At 36.6% G+C, this 12,481-nt stretch overlaps 1 protein-coding gene across 13 annotated transcripts in view; it reads left to right on the plus strand.

Annotated features, from left to right (window-relative positions):
* The window catches only part of EHBP1 (EH domain binding protein 1), a 338,942-nt gene that overhangs the window by 65,561 nt on the left and 260,900 nt on the right, over positions 1-12,481 (plus strand). For all 13 annotated transcript variants that reach the window (XM_073023037.1, XM_073023036.1, XM_073023038.1 and 10 more), the window contains 2 exons: positions 2,482-2,577; positions 11,700-11,753. In XM_073023037.1, coding sequence (XP_072879138.1) covers positions 2,482-2,577; positions 11,700-11,753 — 150 coding nt within the window. The remainder of the gene's footprint in view (positions 1-2,481; positions 2,578-11,699; positions 11,754-12,481) is intronic.

Here is a 12,481-nt window from a genome sequence, read left to right on the forward strand (position 1 = left end):
ATTAAATTTTCCCTCTCAACTGAATATTTCTCATCAGCATAAAATATTTTTCTCTTCTTAAAATTCTCTTCTGCCACTATTTTCTCCACTAGCACAACCTGTTTCTTTTCCTTTCAGCAAAACACCCCAGAGGAGTTGAGTATATTTTCTCTCTTCAATTTCTTTCTTCCCATTCTTTCTTATATACATTCCAGTCAGGTCTTTGTTCTCATCACTTTACTGAAACTGCTCTTGTAAAGTTATTAATGCCTTCTCGAACTTGTACTCCTGGGCTCAAGCTATCCTCCCACCTTAGCCTCCCAAGTAGCTGGGATTCCAGGCATCAGCCACTGTACCTGACCTTATTAATGGCTTCTGCTTTGTTAAACCCAGTGACCATTTTTCAGACCTCATCCTATTTGACTTGTCATCAACATTTGGCACAGGTGATTGTTCTCTTCTCCTTGAAACACTCTTACCAGTAGACCTTCAGGATACCACACTTTTGCTTCAACTGATGGGCCTCTGCTGCCTTCTTTGTTTTCTTGAACTGTTTAATGTTTTTCTCCGAGACTTAGTCTTTGGACCTTTATATTCTTTATCTGTACTCACTCCGTTGGTATTGTCTATATTCCAAAACTTTAAATATTACCTGTATGCTGACAGTTTCCAAATTTGCAGCTCCAGACACGTAATCCAGCTGCTTATTTGTACATTCACCCTTGAATATCTAAGAGGCAACTCATATTTAATGTGTGTGAAATGGAGCTTCTGAACTTATTTCCCAAATCTGTCCTTTCTATAGTCTTGCCTCCTATCCGTTAATAGCAATTGCTTTCTTCTAAAAGGTAGAAGTCTTAGAATCAGCCTTGGCTACTTTGTCTCTTATAATCAGGCAGCATATCTTGTGGACTCTACCTGGAAAATATAAAAAGATACCCAAATCTGGCCACTTTGCACCACTTTTCTACCACCCCAAGCCAGGTAACCATCACATCTCCCTTGGATTATTGCAGTAGATTTTTAATTGATCTCCCTGTTTCTCTCTTATATTTGGAACCTGTTCTCAAAACATTAACCAATATGAGCCTGTTGAAACATAACTTAGATTGTCACTCCTCTGCTTAAAACCCTCCAGTGGCTTCCCATTTCACTCAAAATATAAGCCAATGTCTTTGCAATGACATACCAGGGCCTTACATGATTGGACTCTCGTTTATTTCTCTGGCTGTGTGTCTTACTGCTCTCCTCTTCACCACCCTGTTCCAGCCACATTGCCCTCTTTGTTATATAAGTGCCTCAACACCTTTCCAGTTGCTATTTTTTCTCCCTAGAAACCTCTTTTCATGCATTTACATGTCTGATTCCTTTATCTTTTTTTGGCCTTCTCTCAAGTGTCATCTTCTCAATGAAGTCTCCTCTAAGCACCCTATTCAAAAATATTCTCTTTTCTTACCCCCAATTCTTCTTCCCTACTTTTTTTTCACTATAGCACTTACGTCTACCGAACATATTATATATTTTGCTTAATTGTTTTGTTTGTGTTCTCTTCCTACTGTACTGTAAACTCCCCCAAGGCCGATTGTTTTTCACTCCTCCAGGGCCTAGAACAGTGATTGGCAAATAGTACCAATTGAGCAAATGAGTGAATGAATGAATGAATAACAGAAGAACATCGTAAGGTTCTTATGTAGATTAAATGAGTTTAACATAAGTAAATTCTTAAGACATGGACCGGCACATAGAAAGTACTCTATATAAGCGTTAGCTTTTATTATAATTTTCATAGCATGTCCATGGACAGTCCTGTAGCCAATAGAGGTGAAGACTTAGTTGAGTTGAGAGGTCTTGGCATGCCATCTTCCATTAGTTCAACTTTGACTGGAGATGCCATAAAGGAAGAACTATGGTGGTTACCCCCAAATTTTGGGGTGTGGAGGTTCCTTAGGGAACCTTGATAATCAAGATTTACAAGGAAAAAAATATCTATAATTATCAGTACTAGGGATATTACCTGGAGAAACTGATGCTGTTCTTTACCTGCCCCAAATAAACATTACAGTTTAGTGGGAAATGAACTTAAATGCAAAGTTACACAATTCGTTTTTTCTTTTAAAATATGAATTTGCCTTAAAGTTCCTAGTCCACAAAAATAATTTTTAAAATATCTCTTCTAATAAAATAAACAGACAGTAGCTTTTGAAAACATGAGACATCATGTTTTCATCATTTTTGCATGTTCTTCTATGTGTATGAGGGGGTGAAGATTTGTTTGCGGATAGTAATCTGTAGCTGTCATGTGATATAACTATCTTGGCCCAAGCTTAATGCTTGAAAAGTTTTATTTGTTTAATCATTTTTGTTTCAGGGATACTACATAGGGTTAATATACCGCTGTAAATTTTTTTATACTTCATATTGAAGGTATCATTTTATTCTGGTAAATTACTAACATTGCATTTCCTATACTTCATATTGAAGGTATCATTTTTATTCTGGTAGGCACATAGCTGGCAACCTGGAATAAAAAATCCATATCGTGGTGTTGTTGTGTGGCCTGTTCCTGAAAACATTGAAATCACTGTAACACTTTTTAAGGTAAGTTCCATTTTTATAGGCTATAGAATTTATTGTATGACCAGGGTTCCAAATGACAGAATATTTCAGTGTTCATTGTTCTATGCATTTGTGTCCAGTCTGGTACCTACTGTGCATTATTTTTAGGGACATAGCAATTGATAACAATGCAAAAGAATCACAATATTTCATGGTCTATAAAGTCAGAATAATTTGAGGATCTTTTTGAACTTGTTACAATTCAGATCAACTGCGATAGTTCTTTTACCGCTTCCTACATTCTACCCACAGGAGACTATAAAATGCCTTCCCTGTGGAAAGCTGAGGAGTGTGGAATTCTGAGTCTTGACCTTCATTTTGTTAGCCTTGTTTGATAAAAAGATGCTTTAAAATTAGTATATGATAAATATCTTATTAATGTTAATATAACAAGATATGTTTTAAATTGATAGTTGATAAATATTTTATTGATATTAATATTTATAAGTGTTGCTGCTTAAAGGCAAAATGCTGGTTGTAAATTCAAAGTGCAGATCTAAAAACATAGTTGTTCATATACCGCCTTGCCTATTTCATATGTATTTTCTCTTGAAAGTCTTCCATATGTCTTGAAACATTATAAAGTAGCCCCTACATATGGTAATTAAGCACCAGAATATTTACTTTCCTAACCAACTTCTTTCCTGCATCAAAAAAAGTTGGGGACAGGTATGTCTCAGTATGTCCCAGTTTTAGCCTTTTGGAAGGTGGTGGAGTTAGAAAATTAATGTTTTATTTCTTCTTTGAGTCACGTAAATTGTGTTGAGGCTACTTTTATCGTCGTATATAGCAGGGGAGAAGTCACCTCATTAAGCATAATTTAGTAACAGAAATTTGTGAAAATCTGCTAAGTATTTTAGGACATGAAATTAAAGTAGAGCAAAATGATATGGCTTAGAGTGTGACATCATTGTGTAAACAGTGCTTTTGATTTTGTGAAACAATATATTAATTTATTTATTCAGAAAGTACTGCAGAGTTCAAAAGAACAAAACAATATGATGAATATTAATGTACTAGCCCATGAATGGAATACTAATTTTAAATGTTCTGTATTATATGTATATATTTATTAATGATTCTTAGCACATTATGTATATTTTGTAGTTTTGATATTACTGTTACTGATATTATAGCCTTATTTGATTATGCTTGTCAGATGTATACCATTCTTGATTTATTCAGGGAGAAATAGGAATGAGACAGTAACTGCTATTCTTTTTTTTCAGGATAGTCAGAACCACTCTATTGCCCTTTTAACCAGCTGTCCAAAGAGCCAGTTATTAAGCCCCTCCTATCCATTTTTGTCCTACTGGAATGGTAATGGTAGTTAAGAGCAATATCTTTGGTGTCAGAAGAATCTTTATATGCAATATTAGTTCATTTAACTTTCACAGCAACTCTAAGGTATTATAATGATTCTCACTTTACTGATAAGGAAACTGAGACTAGAGAGGAATGTAATTTGTCCACACAGACTGTGATTTAGCCCTGTTCATTCCTCTACACTGTACTGCCTACTCTGTAATAAAAAGAGTTGTGAATATTGATCACAACAGTAGGATCTCTGACATACTTGAGGAAGACTTTTTTTTGAGACAGAGTCTCGCTCTGTCGCCCAGGCTGGCCAGGCTGGCGCTGTCTCTGCTTGCTGCTAGCTCCGCCTCCCAGGTTCATGCCATTCTCCTGCCTCAGCCTCCTGAGTAGCTGGGACTACAGGCGCCTGCCACCACACCCAGCTAATTTTTTGTATTTTTTAGTGAGACGGGGTTTCACTGTGTTAGCCAGGATGGTCTCGATCTCCTGACCTTGTGATCCACCCGCCTCAGCCTCCCAAAGTGCTGGGATTACAGGCATGAGCCACCGCACCTGGCCAAGGAAGACTTTTAAGTAATTTCTTACTTTGTTTTAGTCTGTATTGGCAAAGCAAATGAATGGACATAGTTATACAACTTTTTAATAAAATGGTGATAGAGAATGAGGGGCTAGAATAGAGCTGAAAAATAGCCACCGCCTTGTGTTCTGGGAAAGGATATGCATTGATAGTGATTCTGAGTTGAAAGTGGCTGTTGAAATGTGTTGCTTGGAGGATCAGGAGGTAAGTGAGGTTTTCAAGTACTGATGAGAATGTTCAGCATATCCTTATCACTGAATTTTTAGATTTGGAGGGTTAATATGTAGAAAAAAACCCAAACACTCCTCCCTGTCAGTCTGCTGTATTACACGTTTCTACACAATTGTGCTTTTGAGGCAACTTTGTGACCATTTTCAATATTTAAAAGAGTATTTTCAGCGGATACTTTCATCTTCCTGACTCCTTCCATCCTCCCAGAATTCTTATAGATAAGCAGAAAAGTAAAATAACAAAATGGAATAACTTTTCATTTGTTCATGGTAATTTTTGGATCTTGTTTTTGAACAACACTTAAAATATTCAAGTGAAAAACTTCACATTTTCTCTCTTTTTAAAACCTGTGTTAACTCTCGTAATTCACTTAATCCTGAAATTTGCAGATAGGAAAGGACTGCTCTGCACCCTTTTTGTCCTTAGTGAGTAGCATACCCAGAGGTATGCTCATAGAAGAGGTACATTTTAAGATAGTTATCAATATGTTTAATTTTTCTGTTTAATTTTTCTGTCATTTAACCAAAAATTAATTTCTTTAGCCTTCTTTTGATATTTGAGTTAAATTGAAAATAACTGTTTCTAGTAAATTTTTGTTTTAAAAAGACTTTTAGGATTTTGAGAAGGACAATGGCTCTTCAAGCTATTTTTAATTTTTCTCTTTAGTGCAGTGCTAAGAAAGGAGACAGTAGAGGGGGAGAGTAGGATGTAAAAAAATGCTTAATTGAATTACACTAGAAGCAATTCTCATTACAAATGTTTTTGTCTTCTCAGTAATATAGTTAATTATGTAGAGATACCATTTTTAAGTGCCTTGGAAATGAACATTATTGCTGCTTATTTTACATCTTTTTACTCACTTGGCCCTATCAGATGTGCCTCTTGGTCTCATTAAAATTATTCTTTGGTAAAAGTTATTTTAGGAATAATACATTATCTGTGCTTTAAAAAATATTTCATTGCTTTAAGAGTTAATATATGTCATATATATATGGTGCTGTTAAATATCTATTAATTTATAAGATATATAATATATATGTATTATATATTATATAATCTATATTATATATATTAATTTATAAGATTAATTCATTACTTCATTAATCCAGTATTTTTGAGAACCTTGCTGTGTGCCAGGTACTTTTCTAGATCCTGGGGGCACAGTGCCTACACTGAACCAACAAAGTGGGTAAAAGTCAGACAGACCTGGAACAGCAACATAGCTTAAACACTAGCTGTGCACTGTGGGAAGCTGCATCTCTTAGTTTTCGTTTTTCTGCTCTGTTAAATGGGAATGAAGATAGTACCTACGTCATAGGTTGCTATAATGAGTAAAACAGTTAGCACAAGAACTGGGACATGGTGAATGCTCAGTAAATATTTTATATTATTATTTTGATACTAACTGTGCTGGAGCTGTGCTGCATTCCTCAAAATACAAAATGAGATGGGAGGGAGAGGCAGGGAGAATGGGAGAATGGTATGATGTCTCCCCTGCATTGCATCACACTGTATTGCTTGGTCTCTGTGCCCTAAGTGCATCATGGAAAAGCTCTTTCAACCTTTATTTACAATTCTTTTTCTCCATAAACCCAGTTTATAGGCAGAGCCAGCTGAGGAAACATATATTAAGTATTGTTTTCCACTTCCCTTTTCCTTCTTCCATTTCCCTGTTCACCACCATCAAAGAAACTTCTTTTGGCAGATTTTTATCCTACCTATGTGAATTTACTCATAAAAATAGTTGCTTCAATACAGTTCAAACTCAACCAGCTGCCATGCTATTATACTAGAAAATGAGTAAACAGACATAACGAAGTAACTAAGGAGTTTGGAATTTATCTCATAAGTTGTAAGAGTTGTTAAAGAAATCTGAGTTGGTACTGATACGGTCAGAACTGTGGTTTGGGAAAATTAATCTGTGTACAAGATTGAATGGAGATCAGAGAGACTGAGAGAGTGCTCCAGTCATGTTCATCTTGAAATAGCCTAGGTATGAACTCAACTATGGTAATAGAAATAGAAGATCATTAATAGACCAAAGTGGAATCAATCATCAGTGTTTCTCTACGAGACGCATGGGACCTAAGAGACCCAGTGGGGAAATATCAGAGCCCATCTCCCGTCCATGTGTGCTCTGTCTTAGAGTGCAGTGTTGAACCAAAAGCATGCTTTATTGAGATATTCTCTCATTTTCTTGATACCTCCATTCCTACCTCACCTCTGATACATGGAGTGAACTTGAGTAAGTTAAATGGGCGTGTAATGTGACCCACTACTTTTCTCTCTGTTTCTTATGCTTTGTTGCCTTTTGCCTTTACTGACTCCAAAATCTGTGGAAATCCTTTGTATTCCTACCCAGCCCAGATGTTTTCTCTCTCATGAAGTTTCTCTTGTTCATTCTTGTAAGAAGTAGTGTGTCGTTTCTAATCTCTGGTAAAATCATTTATTTCATTCATCATACATTTATTTGAATTTAGAACTATTGTGTTTGTCTTTGAAGGCAAGGACAACTGTCTTTGAATCCATGTAACATCTCTACAATCCCTTATATACTAAGTCCCCAATAAATGTTTCTCAAATAAATGCTTGCAAAAGTATGCTTCAGTTGAAGGAAAAAAAAAAAAGTTGCATTTGGTTGTAGGATCCATTACCCTTTCTCAGGTTTCTAAGGCATTTCTGAGGTTAATGAGGGAGAGGTAAGAGGAAGGGTATCAGTAGCCCTGCTGATTTGCCATTTTGTCTAGATTATCAAGTCTCTTTTAGTGTTTTGAAATTCCAGCTGTTTATTTAACCTCTGCACTGAAGAAAACTTTGCCTCTAGTGGTAACTTTTAAGATACATACAGGCATAAAAATGAAGGCAGGGCTTTATATTAGCATTTAATATCTTAATAAACTGCTTCTTAATAGTCCATTTACTGGTTTATGTGTCTCTGATTAGGTAGGTGCAGTGATGGAAGATAGTGATATGCATCAACAAAAATAAAATAGAGGATTTCTTAATATTAAATAATTAGTATAATTTAGATAAATTATGGAAATATTATAAGAGTAGGGTATGGCCAGACACTGTGGGTCATTCCTATAATCCCAACACTTTGGGAGGCTGAGGTGGGTGGATCGGGAGGCTAAGGTGGGTGGATCGCTTGAGCCAAGGAGTTTAAGACAAGCTTGGCAACATGGTGAAACCCCATCTCTACAAAAAATACAAAATATGGACCAGGTGCAGTGGCTCACACCTGTAATCCCAGCATTGTGGAGGTTGAGGCAGGAGTTCAAGACCAACCTGGGCAACATGGCAAAACCCTGTCTCTTTTGAAAATACAAAAAATTAGCTGGGCACAGTGGTGTGTGCCTGTAGTCCCAGCTACTCAGGAGGCTGAGGTGGGAGGATTGCTTGAGCCCAGAAGGTGGAGGTTGCAGTGAGCCAAGATCACACCCCTGCAATCCAGCCTGGACAGCAGAGGAAGCCTCTGTCAAAACAAACAAACGAACAAACAACAAAAAAAAGTCAAGACTAAGAAAATCACTCAAAACCATGCATTTACATGGAAATTAAACATCATGCTCTGGAATGACTTTGGGGTAAATAATGAAATTAAGGCAGATGTCATGAAGTTACTTGAAACTAATGAGAACAATGATACAACAGACCAGAATCACTGGGACACAGCTAAGGCGATGTTAAGAGGGAAATTCGAAGCGCTAAATACCCATATCAAAGAGTTAGAAAAATCTCAAATTAACAACTTAACATCACAACTGAAAGAATTAGAGAAGCCAGGACAAATCAGCTTCAAAGCTGGCAGAAGACAAGCAGTAACCAAAATCAGAGCTGAACTGAAGGAAATAGAAAATGAAAACCCATTCAAAAGATCAACAAATTCAGGAGTTGGTGTTTTGAAAAAATAAAGATTGATAGGCTGCAGCTAGACTAATAAGAAAAGAGAGAAGAGCCAAATGAACACAATTAGAAATGATGAAGAGGCTGTTACCACTGACCTCAGAGAAATGAAAATAACCATCAGGAACTATTATGAACACCTCTTTGCAAACAAACTAGAAAACCTAGAAGAGACGGATAAATTCCTGTACAGATATACCCTTCCAAGAGTGAACCAGGAAGAAACTGATTCCCTGAACAGACCAATAACAAACTTCAAAATTGAATCAGTAATAAATAGCCTACCAACCAAAAAAAGTCCAGGACCAGATGAATTCACGCTGAATTCTACCAGATATACAAAGAATAGCTGGTAGTATTCCTACCAAAACTATTCTAAAAAATTGAGGAGGAGAAACTCCTTCCCAGCTCATTCTATGAGGTCAGCATCATCCTAATAGCAAAACCTGGCAGAGACACAACAAAAGAAAACTTTGGGCCAATATCCTTGATGAACATCGATGCAAAAATCCTGAATAAAATACTGGCAAACTGATTTCAGCAGCACATCAGAAAGCTAATCTACCATGATCAAGTCGATCAAGTCGGCTTAGTCCTCAGGATGCAAAGTTGATTCAACATATGCAAGTCAATAAATGTGATTCATTACATAAATAGAACTAAAGATAAAAACCACATGATTATCTCAATAGATGCAGAAAAGGCTTTTGATAAAATTCAACATCGCTTTGTGTTAAATACTCTCAAAACTAGGTATTGAAGAAACATATATCAAAATGATAGCCATCGATGACAAACCCACAGCCAACATCATACTGAATGGGCAAGAGCTGGAAGCATTCCCTTTGAAAACCGGCACAAGACAAGGATGCCCTTTCTACCACTCCTGTTTAACATAGTATTGGAAGTCCTGGCCAGAGCAATCAGGCAAGAGAAAGAAATAAAGGGCATCCAAATAGTAAGAGGAGAAGTCAGTTTATCCCTCATTGTAGATGACATGATCCTAATCTAAAAAACCCCATAGTCTCAGCCCAAAAGCTCCTGCAGCTGATAAATAACTTCAGTGAAGTTTTAGGATACAAAATCAGTGTATAAAAATCACTAACATTCCTATACACCAATGAAAGCCAAGATGAGAGCCAAATGAGGAACACAATCCCAGTTACAATTGCTACAAAAATAATAAAATACCTAGGAGTACAACTAACCAGGGAGGTGAAAGATCTCCATAATGAAAACTATAAAACACTGCTCAAAGAAATCAGAGATAATACAAACAAATGGAGAAACATTCCAGTGCTTATGGATAGGAAAAACAAATATCGTTAAAATGCCATACTGCCCAAAGCAATTTACAGATTCAGTGCTATTCCTATCAAACTACCAATGGCATTCTTCACAGAACTAGAAAAACTTTTTTTAGAATTCATATGAAACCAAAAAGCCTGAATAACCAAGGCAATCTTAAGCCAAAAGAACAAAGCTGGAAGCATTATGCTACCTGACTCCAAACTGTACTGAAGGCTATAATAACCAAAACAGCATGGTACTGGTAAAAATCAGGCATGTAGACTAATGGAACAGAATAGAGAGCCCAGAAACAAGGCCACACACCTGCAACTATCTGATCTTTGACAAAGCTGTCAAAAACAAGCAATGAGGAAAAGACTGCCTATTCAATAAATGGTGCTGGAATAACTGGCTAGCCATATACAGAAGACTGAAGCTGGACCCCTTTCTTACACCACGTACAAAAATCAACTTAAGATGAATTGAAGATTTCAATGTAAAACTCAAAACTATAGAAATCCTGAAGGACAACATAGGCAATATGTTCCTGAACATAGGAGCTGGCAAAGATTTCATGACAAAGACACCAAAAGCAATTACAACAAAAGCAAAAGTTGACAGATGAGATCAAGAGCTTCTGCACAGCAAAAGAAACTATCAACAGAGTAAACAGACAGCCTACAGAATGGGAGAAAATATTTGCAAACTATGCATCTGACAAAGGTCTAATATCCAGTATCTATATGGAAGTTAAATTTACAAGAAAAAAACAAAACAACCCCATTAAAAAGTGGGCAAATGACATGAACAGACACATTTCAAAAGACGTACATGTAGGCAACAAGCGTATGAAAAAAAGTTCAACATCAGTGATCATTAGAGAAATGCAAATCAAAATCACAAGATAGCATCTCACACCAGTCAGAGTGACTATTATTAAAAAGCCAAAAAATAACATGCTGGCGAGGTTGTGGAGAAAGGGAACACTTATACTCTGTTGGTAGGAATGTAAATTAGTTAAGCCTTTGTGAAAAGCAGTATGGCAATTCCTCAAATAGCTAATGGCAGAAGGACCATTTGACCCAGCAATCCCATTACTGGGTATATACCCAGAGGACTATAAATCAGTCTGCCATAAAGAAACATGCATGCATAAATTCATTGCAGCACTAATCACAGTAGCAAAGACATGGAATAAACCTAAATGCCTATCAGTGACAGACTGAATAAAGAAAATATTGTATATGTATACCATGGAATACTATGCAACCATAAAAAGGAATGAGGTCATACTTTTTGCTGGAACATGGATGGAGCTGGAGGCTATTATCCTTAACAAACTAATGCAGGGACAGGAAACCAAATATTGCATGTTCTCATTTACAAGTGGGAGCTAAGTGATGAAAACTCATGAACACAAGGGAACAACAGACACTGTGGCCTATTGGAAGTTGAAGGGTGAAGGGTGGGAGGAGGGATAGAAGCAGGAAAAATAACTATTAGGTACTAGGATTCATACCTAGGTGAGAAAATAATCTGTACAGCAAACTCCTGTGCCTTGAGTTTACCTATGTAACAAACCTGCACATATACCCCAAACCTAAAATATAAGTTAGAAAAATTATAATAAAAATAATGCAAAAGAAAAGAGTAGGCTATTCTGCCTCTCCATTTTTAAAAGCTAGTAAAAGCTAAAAACAAGGCTATATGTATTTTCTTAATTGAATTTATTGGGCTAAAGACATGTATTTCAATTCAATTTCATATTTTGCTTTTGTTACAGGATCCTCATGCGGAAGAATTTGAAGACAAAGAGTGGACATTCGTCATAGAAAATGTAAGCTAATGGCAAATTCCTTCGCCTTTCACATTTTCAACTTTATATATGCATTATTAAGGTACATTGGCATTTTGGTGGTAGGAAAAATGTTACCTTAAGAAAATAGTGATTTGTAACTTTTAGAACTTTTTTAATGAAATGATAACCAGTAACAAAATTATTTGTAAGAAATGCTTTTATTAACACTGTAAGTCTTCAGTACCAAATTATATGTGTGTTTGTGTGTGTGTGTGTGTGTGTGTGTGTGTGTGTGTATGTATGTATTCTGTTTGGGGTTTAAGGGCAAGCCCATGTGTTATTCATCTTTTTATCTGTCAGCATCTAGCATAGTGCTTATCATATAGCAGATACTCATCTAAACATGTGTTGGATTAAACCATGAATGACCTTCGAAATCTTTAAAACCAAAGTATGTGGGCTGGGTGTGGTGGCTCATGCCTGTAATCTCCAGCACTTTGGGAGGCTGAGGTGGGCAGATCACCTGAGATCAGGAGTTTGCGACCAGCCTGGCCAAAATGGTGAAATCCTGTCTCTAATAAAAATACAGAAATTAGCTGGGCATAGTGGCAGACACCTGTGGTCCTATCTACTCGGGAGGCTGAGGCAGGAGAAGAATCGCTTGAACCCAGGAGGCAGAGGTTGCAGTGAGCCGCAATTGTGCCATTGCACTCCAGCCTGGGTGACAAGAGTGAAACTCCATCTCAGAAAAAGAAAAAGAAAGAAAG

This window comes from Chlorocebus sabaeus, chromosome 14 (assembly GCF_047675955.1).
Source record: "Chlorocebus sabaeus isolate Y175 chromosome 14, mChlSab1.0.hap1, whole genome shotgun sequence".
Lineage (NCBI taxonomy): Eukaryota > Metazoa > Chordata > Mammalia > Primates > Cercopithecidae > Chlorocebus > Chlorocebus sabaeus.